This window comes from Acinonyx jubatus, chromosome C1, assembly GCF_027475565.1.
Source record: "Acinonyx jubatus isolate Ajub_Pintada_27869175 chromosome C1, VMU_Ajub_asm_v1.0, whole genome shotgun sequence".
Classification (NCBI taxonomy): Eukaryota; Metazoa; Chordata; class Mammalia; order Carnivora; family Felidae; genus Acinonyx; species Acinonyx jubatus.
The window spans coordinates 29,658,093-29,675,747 of record NC_069381.1 but is presented as its reverse complement, the minus strand read 5'-3'; the positions used below and the strand labels follow the sequence as shown (position 1 = coordinate 29,675,747).

Genomic DNA, 17,655 nt, shown 5'->3' with positions numbered 1-17,655 from the left:
CCACCTACCCTGCTGCTCCCGAGTGGCAGCTCGGGCGGCCAATGAGGGGCTGGGTCTCGGCGCGGAGCCTATGAGAGCCGGGTTCCAGGGGGCGGGCCGCGCGGCGGTGGCGGCTGCCGGGGGCGGCGGCGGCGGCGGACTGGGGAGGCGGCGGCCTGGCTTGGCCTGGCCTGGCCTGTCAGGGCGCGGGCGGCGGCGGCTCCAGCACCATGTCCCTGCAGTACGGGGCGGAGGAGACGCCCCTGGCCGGCAGTTACGGCGCGGCGGATTCGTTCCCGAAGGACTTCGGCTACGGCGTGGAGGAGGAGGAAGAGGAGGCGGCAGCCGCGGCCGGTGGGGTTGGGGCGGGGGCCGGCGGAGGCTGTGGCCCGGGGGGCGCTGACAGCTCCAAGCCGAGGATTCTGCTCATGGGACTCCGGCGCAGCGGCAAGTCCTCCATCCAGAAGGTGAGTGGGGCCGCGCCGGGTCCCCCAGGCCCTCTCTCCCCCTCCCGGGGGCTCGGGTGGCCGCCGGGCGGGGGTGGGGGGCCCCGAGGAGGGCGGCGGCCGGGCTGGCCGGTAGGGCTACCCCACCGCGCGTTTTCTTGTCTTCTGGGGAGCGGGGCCAGAGGCACGGCCCGCGGAGGACCCCGACCTGGGAGTCCACGCCCAAGTCAGCTGAGGCCGAGCGGGTCCCCGAAAGCGAGACTGGCTGGAGAGAGGCAGGTGTCCGCCCCCTGGGACCCAGCCCCTGAGTGCTTTTCCGAAACTGGGACGTACACCCCGGTCCCAACTTGGAGAACTTGTCCGACTCCCTCCCCTACCCGGTTTTTGTGTATTCCTCTCACTTCAGGTGGCCTAAGTTTGCAGGGCTTCCTAGGTGAGCCCCAGGGAGCAGCGTCTGGAAGAGCTGTGACTAAGTCACTGGCCATTTTAATGCTTGCTCTTCTTACTACTACGAAGGAGAATTTAACTTTCCTGGGGCTCGGGGGCTGTTATTCCCCCAATTTTAGTGCTGGTGGCCAGGCGAGTGTAGTTACTCGTGAAGTCCTCCCGTATGTGTGCCAATACAAAAATCTTCTGAGACCTCGAGAGTATTTGCAGACCTAGGTCAGCCCATTTGCTTTCACTTCGGGTCTGCCAGGAACAGATGGAGGGCTAGACCCTTCTTAGTAAGGGGGAAATTGACCACCTCCCCTAGCCCCCCCCCCCCCCCCCAACACACAAGTGAGCTGGTATTAAAACGCCAGATACCCGGTCTGTTGCCCTTTCCAGTCTGTTGCAAAGGTCTGTCCACAATAAATCTGTGATATTTTGTAAACGTGATGGCTTTAAAAAGTAGCCTTCTTCCGAAATTACTGGATTACTGTGTTGTGTTTACTTCCCAATTTACTGGATTGCTGGATTTTATTTATCATCTCACTTATTGTAGCAAAATTTGAGTACATTTATGGTAGGGCTTTAGCAAACTGCATTTCATTCTTCTCAGTTGTTACTCATTGACTAGACCTTGGGAGTAACCACCTATTTTCCTTTCCTAGAAAGTGACAGGGACAAATTAGCTTTATGTTAGAATTGTGTGGATTGTGATTATCCTGATTCTCAATCATTACCTTTACTATTTCTTCTTTCATGGGAGCTGTTTTTCCTTGTCACCTCCCCTCCCCCCATGTATCACTATTTCCCCCCATATATCACTTTCTACTTGGTATAATTACTGTTTTATTTCTTCCACAAGACTGCAAACTCAGTGAAGACAGAGTCTAGTCAGTTAACGTTTCTAACGATTTCCCAGAGCCTGATATAGGCATCCCAGTAAGTTTTCAATGAACAAAAATTCTTAAACTTTAGCTGTAAGTTTTTGTAATCTTAAAGCAGATTTTGGCAGAATTAATAAGTTTAACAGAAAACAAAATTAACACGAGAGACATGGCTACAACTAGGATTGAATATGGCGCAGAGAAAATAGCAGAAAAGTTTAGCTCCAAAATAGGCCTGATGGAAAGTAATTTGGTGTCTTCTCATCTCTCAGAAGCCAAAGGGTAGTGAGTACTGATGGATACACCATTCACTTTTTTATCTCTTTAAACATTTTTGTTGTAGGATCACGTTTTTTACATGTGAATTCAGAGTGGAACTTTGACCTTGGAATACAAAGTTGAATAGTTATAAAATTATCTTCTTTCTTTTTACAGGTGGTGTTTCATAAAATGTCACCCAACGAGACCCTCTTTCTGGAAAGTACCAACAAGATCTATAAAGATGACATTTCCAATAGCTCCTTTGTGAATTTCCAGATCTGGGATTTTCCTGGGCAAATGGACTTTTTTGACCCAACTTTTGACTATGAGATGATCTTCAGGGGAACCGGAGCGTTGATATATGTCATTGATGCACAGGTAGTTAGGAATAATGATGTTTACTTCTTTTTTCTGCTGTCAAAAGATGTAGAAACAAAGGAAAGTTGTTTATCTTCTTTTATCATGTGCTTCTTGCTGCTTATTTCTTTGCCTGTAGAAGTCTTTGCGGTACGAGAGATGTAGCCACAGAGGTGTGTTGGGAGCAGGCATGCCATTGTGCGAGTGCAGAATAAGAGATGACTAGGAGATAGTGGCTTATTTATTATCTTTGAGTTCCAGTTAATGAGCAGGTTTCCACTTTTATTTGCTAGTAGTGGATATTGCTGTACTTCATTAACTATTATAGTGATGTCACTTGCTGGAAAAATCTCCTCTTTGCCCTTAATATAAGGAGGACGAGGAGAACTGAGTAAATATTAAAGTGACTGGTTTCCTTGGCTGTCCAAATTGGGTTTAGCTCAACAAGCATTTATTGAGGGCCTAGCATGTGAAAGGCACTGAGAAGGATGGGACATGTCCCTGTCCTTAAGAAGCTTACTTTATATAAGCTTAAACATCAGTCGGGAATGCTTTCTGAGTGACAGGCTCTGTAATGGATGCTTCCACATACCTGGTCCAATTTAATTTATTCTTCACGATACTGTGAGGTAGGTATGGTAAGGCCAATTTTTATGAAGAAAACTCAGATCACAAGTTTAAGCAACCTGCTTAAAGTCACACATCTAATAAATGGCAGAGCTGGGATTACTTTTAAAAAATTCTCTTGGGAAGACATGTCCATTTCCTTATATTACCAATATTTAAAAATTGCAAGCTTTAACTTGGTAATTACATTTTTTATCTGGAGAGATTAAAGATTTAGAGAGATTAAAGTATGTTAGTGTATTTGAATGTTTTGAGTATTTGTGAATAATTAGGATAATATATTTTCTATGGTTGGGGAAAGAGGTGGTTTGAGGCTTTCTTAACTCGTTACTGACTTTTACAAGATTTCTTTTTAAAAAAATATTTTGTTCTGACTTACAGGATGACTACATGGAGGCTTTAACAAGACTTCACATTACTGTTTCTAAAGCCTACAAAGTTAACCCAGACATGAATTTTGAGGTTTTTATTCACAAAGTTGATGGTCTGTCTGATGATCACAAAATAGAAACACAGAGGGACATTCATCAAAGGGCCAATGATGACCTTGCAGATGCTGGGCTAGAAAAACTCCACCTTAGGTAACAACATGTGTGTTTGATATGAGAGCCCTGAAAAATGTGTAAATGTATTCCCATCTCTGTCATTACAAACACGTAGTTTTCTGTTACTGGTATATCCTTCCCAAAGCTGTAATGTTCTTGATCTCTTCTATGTCGAATTCAGTTTTGGGAGCCTGATGTTATTGAGAAGTTACTTTCCCGGTTTTTTGCATTTTCCTGGAGATTGAAGTCATGTTAAGTGTTTTCGTTGGTGCTTGTAGAAATTCATCTCAAGAGACTAGGATCAGCCTGTTTCCTCATGGCATAAATCTGCTTTGGGACTTCCCTCTCTTAGTTTCATCTTTTTTTTTTTTTTTTCTTTCTTTTTGCCTTCATTCAAAGACTCTCTGTCACATTTGTTGTAGAACTCTGTAGCTTGATTCTTCACAGTGTGTGTGTGTGTATATATATATATATATATTTTTTTTTTTTTTTTTTTTTTTTTCCCCCAGTAGGAAGGGTCTTTTAAAGAGGATATGGTTTCAAATCTGGGCTCTAATGTATCTTTTGTATGTTTTTAAAACCAGTTTATGCTTTTATGAATCTCTAAAGCTTGGGTTAGGTGAGTTTAGTCTATAAATCTGTTTAGGGCTCCTGTTAAGTTTAAAGAACTGATTCATAGTTAAATGTAATTAAAAATTATTACTTAAAAAAACATCTACTAGATAGGATTGATGGTTTATGTGCTTGTCTTCTCAAAGTATATGAGGAATATTCTATATTTTGTAATTTTTTGGTGGCATAGGTAGATATGAGTGATCAAAAGTACCCAAGAAAATGTTCTCTTGATGATGTAAAAGCTTAAAGAGGAAGCGGGGAGACACACGTGTAGCTATTTCCTTATCCCTGGTCTGTTACAGTGACTTCCTTATAGGCTCAAGCCAGTCCCCATCCCTATCCCTAATATTCCCTAGGGTCTCAGGCTCCAAGGTCTTTCAGTTATTTTTCTAGGAGGTCCTGTAGAAAAAAACCTCATTGGTCTATACTTTGCCTGGATTAAAATTTTAAAATATTTATTAGTAAGTCACACTTAAAAAAAATATTCAACATTTGTAAGAGAAAATGAAAATGCATCCCTATTAAATTCCTCGATCTTACTTGTTGGGAATCTACTATTAACAGTGGATTTTAGGCCGTGATTGTCCTGTGTTCCCTAGTGCCCATGGGAATTCTAATCGTTACACTACTTCTGTGTCCCTTTCTGGGGCAGCCCACCCCAGTGGTACCTGCCATCCCTTTCTCTAGTTCCTTATAGGGCCTTAGGCCTTGTTAACCTCTGTAGAATTTTGCATCTAGCTTTTGTTAATTACTAGCATACCTGCAGATTAGGCTTCATTTGATTTCCAGTTACTAGAAACTCAGCTTACTAAATGCCCTGTGTGTCTCAGGTTCTCCATGTCCCCATCTACCTCCAGGTGTCACAGACCTTGCAGGATCTTCTCATATTGCTAACCTTCTTGCCTACAGGAAACCATAAAATACTCTTTTGTCCTTAGTGCCTTTAGGGGCTCATCTTGGGCTCTCTCTTTCATTGCTCTAACATCTAAAGGCAAGCCCCATCTTGCGTAGGGTTAGGGTCCTAGGTCAGCTCCTTGAAAGTATTTTTAAGTTACCCGTAAAGTGTGAAATCCACAGTTCTGTGTTTCTGACTTTAACATAAGCTTGTAAATAAATAGAACAACTGTGTAATGAAAAGTATACTTCCTGACCTAAAAAGCAGGTGAAATTGTATTGTTTAAAATGTTAAAAAGTGTCTCTTTCTCACATGTGTTTTGTTAAATCTATAGATATTACTTCTCCGCTGTATGTCCTTTTAGGCTACCAGATTCCTGTTCCATTCTCAATAGGGCCCTAGCTCCTATCTTTCTAAATATGTTATTTATATAAATTCTAAGCATCAATTGTGTTCATTTGTATATTGAACAAATATTTATGAGCACTGTTGAGGGCATTGGGGTTATAGCTATGAGCAAGACTGTCAAGTCTCTGTCCTCATGAAGCCCGCATCCTGATGAATAAGACAGCTCAAAAGTACTTACAAATAAGTGTATAGTGTAATTTTAGGTACTTAACAGTGTTATGAAGAAAATTAAATTAGGTGAAAGGGGTGCTGTTTTAGGTGGGGGGGGTCAGGAAAGAGCTTTCTGAGGAGATGACATTTTAGTAGAGACATGAATTACATTCTTATTTAATAAATGTCACCCTTCTCTGTCATCTCTTTTGGTTTTTATCTTGGTTTTTGTCAGTTAATTTAGCTTAAGAAATCAAGCTGTTTGGATCAGGTTGCAAAGAATTAGGTGAATATTCAGGTTTCTGCATCTGGAAATGCTTTTCTGGGTACTAGGGAATTGCCCTCTGTGTAAATGCAGTAACGGGATGGATGGTTACAAGCCAAGTGGGGAAGCTGCATTTGTGTAAAAAGGCTTTGTGTCAACTTCCTGAAATGAAATGATAAGAAACTTAAAATTTTATATTTTATGATAATTGTCACTTTATTTTCCAAAATAATCAAACTGTGTTGTGTTTTTCAGCTTTTATTTGACTAGTATCTATGACCATTCAATATTTGAAGCCTTTAGTAAGGTGGTGCAGAAACTCATCCCACAACTGCCGACTTTGGAAAACCTATTAAATATCTTTATATCAGTAAGTGAGCTAATTCACTACAGTCTCTGATTCCATTTTCTTGAATATATTTGTGTTATCAACGTCTCCAAAAACTGGCTTGAATTAGTCTGAATCAGGCCGAAAGACTAATGACACACTTAACATGTAAAATAAATCATAAGAACATTAAAAAAAATGGCTTGAGTTATTTTCTGAGCACTTTAGTGCTCACCCTTTTGGTCTTAAAATGGACTAATGAAAGATTTCTTCATGATTTCTTAATTAATAAAAAATCTTCATAAAAAAATCATAATATCTGTTTCCTGCGTGAGGAGTAGTAACTGGAAAAGACTGGGTTTTGGGAATTTGACGCCTGCTTAATCTCTGCTTTATTGGAGGTCACATTGAAAAATTGATCTTTTCCTTTCCTTGCTAACTGTAGTCTTAGTATCATATTTCACCTTTCTTATTTTGAGGATTCAGCTTAATAAAACAGGATATTCCTTCAATAAATTTAACATTCAACCTTTATATTTCCCAGACATTACTTTGAAGGACTCAGCATGTAGTGATCCCCAGTTCTTTTGGGCTTTGGGGTATGTTAGATGTTGACATAATATTAATTCTTTTATGTTTTGCTAATTGCCACGGAAAGCCTTTCTGGTAGCAAGGTCATTCAAATCAGAGATTGATTATTGTAACAAGAAAGGATTATTGAAAATGTAGGATGGCTTGATTTTTGGAGGGTTTTTTTTGTTAATTTTTTTGGTGGCGTCTAGCAAATGATCCATTTAAGTAAAGGAGGAAGAGGAAACAGATTTAGTGCAATCAAGTTAGTAAATCAGAGCAGAGAAGTAATTCCACTTTTATTCCTTGGATAACAGAAGTGTCTCTGAACCAAATACCTTTTGATTTTTTGGTATGGGGTTGTACATTTAAAAATGTCCTTGTGTGTTAGTCATTCAGGATATTAGGTAAATTACAAATTTTGATTCTTAAAACTGACACTTGCCCAATTTTGTTTTTCCAAGAATTCAGGTATTGAAAAAGCTTTTCTCTTCGATGTTGTCAGCAAAATCTACATTGCAACAGACAGTTCACCTGTGGATATGCAATCTTATGAACTTTGCTGTGACATGATTGATGTTGTAATTGATGTATCTTGTATATATGGGTAAGTTACATACATATTTTTGCAAGATCTCAGACAGATGGAAAACTACCTGTTCAGTTTGTCAGAGGGATTAATTTCTGAGGCTTCTAGTAGGTACTGTGTGGAGTGGAATTGTTCTGACCATAGTTCTTCAACTTGGAACGTGATTTCTCTGTAGATGGACTGCTATGTCTTACTCCTTCAGAGAGGATGGATAAGAGCAGTTGAAAAGGTGTGCTAATGCCAGACTTCATTATCACTGAAAGTTTCTGCCATTATTTGGGGGCTTTGCACTGTGTCTTCTCCCTTAGGGTCTTAGCTAGATCAAAAAAGTAGATTTATTTATTAAAAACATTTGGAATAACAGAGTAAGTCCTGGTTCCTAATTTAACTTCAGGCTTTGTGGGAATGAGGGATCCTTAATCTTTCATAGAGCTCAGAAACAGGAAATCAGAATTTTGGATGTCAGAAGGACTCGCAAATAGAAAAATTTGACCCACACATCTATGTTTCCAAAATAAATGTCTAAAAAAGTGTGTGACTTTATAGAATAGTCCAGAGGATGAGTGAAAACTCTGGAGAATTACTGTTATTTCAAAAGCCAACAGCCTCTGTTGCTTATAATAGCCCTGATCCCCCTCACATATTAACATCAGCACTCTCAAGGCACTTTCTGACCCTCTGACATTACCTTTGTTTTCTGGTACCTGTGTCCTTTATCTGTTCCTCTCTCCACCTGATCTGAACTCTTTTTTCATTGCTCTGTTCCTGCCCTTCACCTTGGTCTCTCAGCCTGATTTGTCCGCGTCTTTCTCCAGCTGCCTCTGAGGAGGAGAATGCATTTCTCTCAGCTGTTCTTTACCTGTCTTCTATTTCTCTTTTCCACTGTTGTGCTTACAGGCTCTCCTTTGTTCTTTTTTTTTCCCATAGTAAAAATGTGATTTTTGTTTATTATATTATTCAGGAAAGTTTCTTGTTCCCATTCCTAATTTTAAAAATGGACAAATAGAACATTTGCTTTTTCTTTAAAATAAAATTTCATAACCCCTTTTTTTATAATTTAAAAATCAAATTTAGTTGCAAAATTTTTTTTTCAGTGTAAAGTACATTGTAAAATACATTCTACATCATAAGGCATGTTATAAAAGAGAAAATCTCCATTGTCATTCTTCATACAATCCATGCACGCACTTTGGTGTGTTTTATTATTATATTTGCTTCCTGCTTGACTCTTGATTTACATCTTTTGTAGGATAACTACCTATAATTGTGACAATTCTAGTAAAATAAAATAGGCTTCAGACCTGAAGGCTCGCTTCGTAAGCGAGGATTAGGATTCCATGGTGCCTTTGACAGACTCTATTCATTTTAGTTTTTATGCTTCCTCCTTTTTCCCCGATGGCAGCCCTCTTATGTTGGGGCCTTTTTTATTTGCATGCGGTCAGTGCAGATGAGTTATGACTGACGAAGATTTGAAACCTGTTGAACTCCATGTATCCTGGGGAAACAAGGTGATGGTGTGAACACATGGAATACTGCATCCTGGTCTGAGAACCGTATTTCTTGAATGAGAACCTCTGTTCCAGCATATTTAAGCCAGTAATTTTTCTCAAAAGACACTTGGGAAACTGGGTAGAAAGACTCGTCATTGTGCAAATTAAATGTGACAGAACACCTCGCTGGGAAGCCTGTAATGAATGTTTTCTTTTAAAACAGGTTAAAGGAAGATGGAAGTGGAAGTGCTTATGACAAAGAATCTATGGCAATTATCAAGCTGAATAATACAACTGTCCTTTATTTAAAGGAAGTGACTAAATTTTTGGCACTGGTCTGCATTCTTAGGGAAGAAAGTTTTGAACGAAAAGGTAATGGCATTTTAAAAGGTTGTTTTTATTGGAAGTTCTTTGTCCTCATTTGTTAGGCTCTTGAAATAAGGGAAAATAATATTGCAGTGTTAGAGGATTATCAGCTCAGACCACTCTTGTCCCTTCCTTTCCATGTATAGTCCAGACTTTATCCTTCTTTTGATCTTTGATGTTGAATCAGGTGTTTAATTCCAGCCTTTCTTATTTGGGGTCCTTTTAATACATGTCCAAGTGCTTGTTGTTTGGCTTCCACCCGAGTCTGTGCACCGAGGTTTCTTTGGCAGGTTCCCAGGTCCCTTCCTGCTATGCACAGTGGCCTTTCTTCATTCTGTAGCCTCTTCAGCCTTCGGAAGCATATGGCCCTGCCAGTCCCTCCTTTCTGTAAGTTTTCCTCTCTGTGTGCTTCCCTAACGCTGAGCTCTCCAGGTTATTTTATGACCACCTCTCAAGTTTCTTCTGGCCATTTTTCTCAGCCTGAGCATTCTTCAGAGCCAAGTCTTTCTGCTCGCTTCTTCACTTACTCTCCTGGCCAGCGCATCCAAGCCGTGGCTTCAGTTAATTTTCTCTATGTAGCTGATTGAAATATTCACATCTCCAGCTCTGACTTGGGCCCATATTCCAGTTCCACGTTTGGAGCTGTCAGTAAGACATTTTCACTTCATTTGACTATTATTGTACATGGTGTCAAAACTGATGAATACTTTCACTTCTGTTTCATGACCCTCTTGGCTACCTACTTTTGTTACTAGTTATGACGGTTTCTGGTGTCCAAGCTCAGATATCTTGTAGTCAAGTAACTGTGTGGTGGCATTGCTGAAGGGGCCCTTGCACATCATTTCACAGAAGGTATTCTGTGTTCTCTTTTTTCTATTTTCCTGTACTGTTGACATTGAATTTTCACCCAATCTTACTATTTGTTTCTTGGGTTTCCTTTCTGTTTCTACTGTCAGTGACTCCAATCCAGGCCTGTGGTGCTGCAGTAAAGTCCTGTTTGAGGTTATGCACTTGGCATGTGTTTTCAGAGCTTTGGTATGTGTTGTCTTTTATTCCAAAGGCAGACTAGCTTTCAGAAAACGACTTTCATCATGTTGTTTGAGTTCTCATGGATCTATAATAGCTCTCTGCTGTTCACTGTAACAAGTCCCTGCTCCTTCTGCATTTTTAGTAGTAATTTAGTGTTGAATGAATGAATATCATTTCACTAATGTTACTAAACCACATCAGATACACAAAATTTTGGGGCAAAACAAAAACGTATGTATTCACCTTTGAGCTTCAGAACTAAAACATGGTAGAGACATACTTGTCTTTTATGTATTTCTCGCTTGAAGTCTCCTTGGCACTATGTTGAATGTAGTATTTAGTTTTCGTATGTATGGTTTATTCTTTACTTTGTGTCTTCCTTAACATAGAGCTTCGTATTGTGTATCTTTGTGTAAATGATGTAAAAACGTAAATGGTCTTCGGCAACTTGTTCTTTTCACTCAAGATCTTTTTTGAGATTTATTTGTATCGATAACATGTATGTTCAGTTCATTCAATTTCTCTCCACACCATACTATATGGATTGAATATACCACAATTTATTTTCTTTTTGCTGGACATTTATTTTTAAAATCACATACAGTTTTGCAGCAAATACGCAGATGTGACAAATGACCACATTTGCCTTTGCACGTGTGGAGAATTTCTCTTAGGATGTATTTAGTAGTGGAGTTTATAGAGATGTATTCATACAACCTCAGCTTTATTAAACATTGCCTTCCGAAGTAGCTTTACTAGTTTCACCCCTGGCAGTACTGTGTGGGTGGGAGTTCTTGTCACTTCATGTCCTTGATAATGCCTGTCAATCTGGTAGATGTGAAATGGTATCTTATTTGGTTCTAATTTTTACCTTAATTACTAGTTAGGGCAGACATTTTCCTCGTGGCAAGTAGCTTTAATGCCAGTTCTTATAAGTTCTTCGTTTTTCTCCATTGTCATCTTAAAAAACAAAACCAAACAAAAAACAGCCAAACTTGGAAAAAAGGGGGTGCCTGACTGGCTCAGTCAGAAGAGCGTGTGACTCTTGATCTAGGGGTCATGAGTTGGAGCCCACATTGGGTGTAGAGATTACTTAAATAAAACTTCAAAAAAAAAGTTAAAAAACAACCACTTTTTGGTTATGGAAACTTTCAAATATATACAGAAGTAGAATAACACAGTGAATGTCCATGTGCCCATCTTCCTGCTTCCTGCTTTTCTGTTTATCCTACCAGCCAAATCATTATTATTTTTTACTCTTTTGTTGTGGAAACTGTCAAAAAAGTAGTGAAGATAACATAATGAACCCCTTTTATTTATCCCCCAGATTGGATGATTATCAAAATCATAGCCAATTGTACTTCATTTCTGTACTTCTTTCCCTACTGGATAATTTTGGAACAAACCTCTGGCTTGATCAAATAATTTTGTCTATACAGATTTCAGCAGGTGTCTCTAAGAGACAGTGTCCTTTTAAGAACATAACAGTAACATTAATAGACATTAAAAAAAAATGAACGGTGGTTTCATAATATCACCAAATCTCTGGCTAGTGTTCAAGTCTCCCTGATTGTCAGTTTTTTACCATTTTCACAGAAGTCCATTTTAATGTAATTGAACTTATCAAAAACTTTTATAGTTTTTTTTTTTTTTTTTCCTGAGTCTGAAAGACCTCCCAGATTTGGCTGTAATCTCCTTATTCATACTTGATTCCAGCTGCTTCCCAGTGAGAATTCTCTGTCCCTGTCTGCAGTCATGCCAGTGTCTTCCACCTGTGCTGTCTTCTCACTGCCAGCTCCCTGCTGGTTTTTTGGTGATATTGCCCCTCTTTCCTGCTTAATTAAGTCTTGCCTGTACCCCCAAAGTTCTGCCTCCTCCCTGAGGCTTTTTCATTGGCTGCTTTTGCCCTGCACTGGGCTCTCCCTCGTTTAGACTTCTTTGACATTTATAGTCATTTTGACACCATATCGTGTGTGTGTGTCTTAAGCAGTTTGTTTATTTTGAGAGAGGGTTGGGGAGGTACTGAGAGAGAAGTAGTAAATGTAGCGAGAGAGGGAACCCCAAGCAGGCTCTGCGTGGTCAGCACAAAGCCCGCTGCCGGTCTTGAACCCACAAACCATGAGATCGTGACCTGAGACGAAATCAAGAGTTGGACCCTCAACCAGCTGAGTCACCCAGGCGCCCCTGACACTGTGTTGTTTTGATTGGTTTCTTGTGTGGTTGTCTGTATGTCACACTGTCCTCAAGGGAATTGATGCTTCTTCTGACCTCTGTTCTTCTCACTGGCTCCTATTCTCAGCTCAAGGTCACCTTATGGTCCAGAATGGCTCCTGGAACTCTGTATTCCACACAATAAGGAGGAACAGGGCTGGGGAAAGAATGCATCCTTTTCCTTCTAAGGAGATTTCACAGAGGTCCCACATGCTTCCACTTATCTCAGTGGCCAGAATTGGTCATGTGGCCGTACATAACTACAGGGAAGGCTGGGAAATGTAATGTTTTAGCTGAGCACCACTGTGCTCATCCAAAATTGGGTTTCTTTTACTAAGGAAGAATGGATTTTTGGTAGGTAACTGGCCATTTCTGTCACAAAAAGAACTGTTTGACCAAAATCTTGTTTGGAAACCATTCAGGAAACAGATGCAGAATGCGCTGCCTTGCTGAGGAGCGGGTGGAGGCTGCCTGAGGCTCTGCCCGACGGGCCTCTCTGGTGCCTCCCAGACCCCAGGCCTCTCCCGAGCAGGGTGCTGGGTCGCCGCGCCGAGCCGTCCCCTTCAGCCCTTCGTTGGCCACCCAAGAGACTTGTAAAAGGCAAAGCCTGATAATTTGAAAAATGTGTTACTTTCACTTTAGATTTTATTGTAAGCTTTCTTAGCACATTTACCTTCCTGGTTGTTTTATTTATTGACCTGCTTTATTCCCAGGCCCCAGAGGTAACGAGTGTTAACAGTTTGGGCACATGCTTTAGCATAGAAAATTCCTCATAAAATTCCCATGCTTTTTTTTTTTTTTTTTTTTACATAACAATTATTTTCTTTTGTCGCTAAATATTTCCTAATGGATAATTTCACCATTGACGTTCAGGGGGCCTGATCTTCTTTTTCTCTCTTGCAGGTTTAATAGACTACAACTTCCACTGTTTCCGAAAAGCTATTCATGAGGTTTTTGAGGTGGGCGTGACTTCTCACAGGAGCTGTGGTCACCAGACCAGTGCCCCCAGCCTGAAAGCATTGGCACACAATGGCACGCCGCGAAATGCCATCTAGCCTGAATTCCAGCTGTCGGGGCTCTGTGCCAGCTTACTCTTCACTCCAGGGTCAGATGCCACGTGCTACAGGACATGGGAGTTGCCGCTTGTGGGAATCCTGGTGCCTGTCCCACTAGAGACGAGGGGTCGAGTTTCTCATTTGGATGAAAACCCCTTCAACCAGTGGTGTGCAGCTGAAGCTACTATTTCTTTTTTTTAAAAATGGCAAGAAAGAATTCTAAAGACCCCAGAACTCAAGTGTGTCATTCTCCTCTTTGGGGTCCTGTGTTAAGTAGTTGGGATATTTTGGACCTGGAGATAACACCACTTACCCATCCTTACCGGAGAATGTTGCTGTCAATTACCAGTTGGAAATAATAGAAAGAACTGAATTTTTATATGCTTCACTTAGGTTTTCATTTGAGTAGTCTCTAAAAATCCTGCCTTGCTTAAGTTCTAACACTGCCTCTCAGATTTCAAGTTTGGACGTTGCACACCTAAGACCTTTTAAATGCATTTGCTTGCTAACTCAGAAGACACATGGTCTGACCGCAGCAAAGGACATTCCTGTACTTGTTACCGAAGAAATGAGAAGGTTTTATGCTGCATCAGGTCTAGAGCAAGGCTCCACAGTGGCTGCTGCATTAGTTCTCTGGGGAGTGTTGAGGAAGAAACTTTAAGACAGAAGACAGATCTGCACCTGTGTTTTGGGTACCAGATACCTGGGTTCTTTCTCCTCCATTAGATAAGTGATCATGGTCGGTGTAACAATGGGAATTGAACAGATTTGTTTTCCCCACAAGCTCCTCCTCTCAGGGGAGAAATTTCATCATGTCGTTGAAATACTTAGCTCACTTTTCTTTAAACTTGGTACCAGCCGCTACACACCTTTTGTTCTAAGCTGTTTAGATTCTTTAAGAATTGCTGTTTTGTTAACCATGAATGACCCTAAGGCACTGGTGGGCCGTCCACTGGGAGTCGGAGAGAGCACATGGCGCCACAACATGTGTCATTAAACATACTTTGTCTCCAGTATTCTGACACCAAGTGTCAACTGTGGTACTTTCTTCACTTAGGATATTAATTCATAATTGTTTCTTTTTGTTGATGGTTGATACCCTGTCCGTTGATTTAAAGTTACACATTATTTTTACTCGACATGCCCAGTAGTCCTGTATCCAAAGCCACTGGACCACTTGAGTACATAAGTGCCACTGTTTAATGAAATATGTATATTCAGGTCTGTAAACCTAACAGTGTGACTTGAAGTGCTTCCTGCAGATGATTCTGACTGTTGAGTATTTACATGGACCATGGCGATATCCAAAAGAAAACGCTTTTATATTTATAGATTATTTCACTGAAGGTATATAAAATGGGTATCAATAAATGTATTTACTCCAAAACCTGTTTTTTATTTTGCCTCAGCCACGAAGAGGGTGGGGTGATGGAGCATTGGGTTGTCTCATTTTACCCATTTCTTTTGCTGCCACGTATGGTTGACATGCCATATGTTTTCGGATTTCAGGCTCTGTCCTGATGCAGGAATTTCATACCTGTGTCCAGACCTCTCTCCTGGCCCCTTTCTGCTTAGGGTGGGGAAGTCTAGGCCTCCGTGAACGTGGTTTTTTGGTTGTGTTTCATACCAACAAATTTCTCTCCTGGTGGGGAGTATTCAGGGTTGGCACCACTGATGTGTTATATCTAAAGCCAGGAAGGGGTAAGGAGATGAATTAAGTACAACGCCGTATACAAAATTTGTGCCAATTCCAGGTTTGTTCACTTCTTCTAGTGACTGGGATACTCTTCTTTTTCTTTCTTTCTTTTTTTTTTTTTTAAATTTTAGAGATGGAGGGGTTGGGGGGAAAGCAGGAGATGGGGGAGTAGAGAGAGCATCCCAAGCAGGCTCCACACTCAGCGTGGAGCCTGATATGGGACTTGATCCCACAACCCTGGGATCATGACCTGAGCAGAAACGAGGAGTTGGACATTCAACTGAGCCACCCAGGTGGCTCCAGATACTCATTTTTTAATTTTTATTTTTTTCAGTGTTTGTTGATTTTGAGAGAGAGAGTGCAAGCATGAGTGGGGGAGGAGCAGGGAGAGGAGAGAGAGAATCCTAAGCAGGCTCTACATTCCATGCTGAGCCCAACGCGGGGCTTGATCTCACCACTGTGAGATCATGACCTGAGCTGAAATCAAGAGTCAGATGCTTAACTGACCAAGCCACCCAGGTGTCCCCTAGGATACTCTTATTGACCCTTAAATGTCGGTTATGTTGATCTAGTTAGGTGGGATCTAAACTGATTGGGGTATACATTCGTTTATAGAAGGGAGGAAGGTGGATAGAAGTTGAAAGATTTAAAAAAAAAAATGTTTATTTTTGAGAAAGACAGCAAGAGCGGGAGGGGTAGAGAGGGAGACACAGAATCTGAAACAGGCTCCAGGCCCTGAGCTGTCAGCACAGAGCCCGATGCAGGGCTCAAACCCATGAGTCGTGAGATCATGACCCGAGCCGAAGTTGGCCACTTAATGACTGATCCACCCAGGCGCCCCGAAGTTGAAAGATATTCTAATTTTCTTGATCAGATGACTTTAGAATTCAGTTTTAAGACTTTGAAATGGAAAGCACATAAACATTACAAAAAGAACCTCCTAAATACCTCATCCTGTATCCTTTTTCAAATTCTGGAAACTGAAGTCCAGAGGAGTAAAGAATCCTTGTCTGGAATCGCAGATGGGATGACCATATAAATCAAACTCCAACCCAGGATGCGGTTGAGAGTGGAAGGGATGCCATCAATAATTATGCCAGAGTGATGCGTGTAAACTGGCACTGCCTTGGTAAACCAAGGTTGGCCAACGAAGTCCTCGATGTCGTTAGCGTGCCATGGGGCCTGCATGCCGGATGTGACGGCCCAGGGCTGCCTGCCCGTGTCTCCGGCCTCAGGCTTCTATCGGTTAAACAGAAATAATGCCTCAAGATGAGTACACCATGGCCCACAGGCGCCCGAGAAAAAATTTTCTCCTACTGCTATGGAAAATTATAAATTCAGGAGTGACTAAGGAGAAAAGTTGAAAAAGGGTGACATAGAGACAGTGAATGAGGGAGACAACTCAGGATGAAAGGAAATGGAAGAATCCTATAAAACTATTAGGAAGGGGTTGCCTGCTTACCTGTTCCAGGCTACCTCAGAGAGAACTGCAACCTCTCTCTCTCTCTCTCTCACACACACACACACACACACACACACACACAATGAAGTCCCAATATAGATGCTGAAGGTATTTGTCAGTTAATCTACCTTCTACATTTTGAGTTCTGTGCATTCACAGACAAACAAATGATTTTAAAGCTAGAATTATGATATTTGCAAGCCTTATAGTTGGGGAAAGCAATGCCTGTGGTTTGTGGATTTTGTTAGGGTTCTCTATTTGTCCTGTTTTGCAAATGCTGAAAGCCTTTCTAGTTTATCCAAAAGAGGTTATTCGTGAACGTCATTATTTTCCATCTAAGCTAGTAAAGTAACGTAAAGCACTCCTCTGTGTCCCCCAGAGACCCCCAAGGGAACACAGTTTCTAAAGGGAATTGGGCAGCAGTTGGGCCTGGCTGGAGTGTTTCTGTGAATAGCATTTTCCCTGAACTGCTGGCCCAGAGTTGGAAGCCTGTGGACATGAGGAGCTGCCAGGAGAGACATGAAGGGGTAGCCACTCCTACCAATTATTTTAGGGGGTATATGTGTATTACTTCGTGGAGGTACTCTATTCCTTGTGAAGGAGGTACTATATGCCTATTTTGAGGGTGGAAAAAAGCATAGAGGGACTCCATGGTGGGTGGTGGAGTTAGAATTGGAATCCATGCAGCTTGATTCTAGAACTTGTGTCTTTAATTTTTTTTTAATGTTTATTTTTGACAGAGAGAGAGAGACAGAGCATGAGCAGGGGAAGGGCAGAGAGAGAGGGAGACACAGAATCCGAAGCAGGCTCCAGGCTCTGAGCTGTCAGCACAGAGCCCGATGCAGGGCTCGAACTCACGGAACGCGAGATCATGACCTAAGCCGAAGTCAAATGCTCAACCGACTGAGCCACCCAGGCGCCCCTAGAACTTGCGTCTCTAAACCACCACTTGGCCTTGCTTCCCTAAGTAGGGAGGCAGGGTTTGCCATGGGAATGTT

At 41.4% G+C, this 17,655-nt stretch overlaps 1 protein-coding gene across 1 annotated transcript; it reads left to right on the top strand.

The window, feature by feature from the left end:
- The first annotated feature begins 100 nt into the window (after positions 1-100).
- Positions 101-14,886, top strand: RRAGC (Ras related GTP binding C). Its single transcript, XM_027059602.2, has 7 exons — positions 101-446; positions 2,174-2,377; positions 3,365-3,564; positions 6,117-6,231; positions 7,224-7,366; positions 9,062-9,210; positions 13,348-14,886. Exons 1-7 carry the CDS (start codon positions 210-212, stop codon positions 13,497-13,499), a joined length of 1,200 nt encoding a protein of 399 aa, XP_026915403.1. The 5' UTR covers positions 101-209; the 3' UTR covers positions 13,500-14,886.
- The last annotated feature ends 2,769 nt before the right edge of the window (positions 14,887-17,655 follow it).

Excerpts from the sequence above, each read along its gene's own strand:
- RRAGC (XM_027059602.2), top strand. The coding sequence starts at position 210 with ATGTCCCTGCAGTACGGGGCGGAGGAGACGCCCCTGGCCGGCAGTTAC. Across the intron at positions 447-2,173 it reads GCAAGTCCTCCATCCAGAAG|GTGGTGTTTCATAAAATGTC; the intron begins GTGAGTGGGGCC and ends TTCTTTTTACAG. Across the intron at positions 6,232-7,223 it reads TATTAAATATCTTTATATCA|AATTCAGGTATTGAAAAAGC; the intron begins GTAAGTGAGCTA and ends TGTTTTTCCAAG.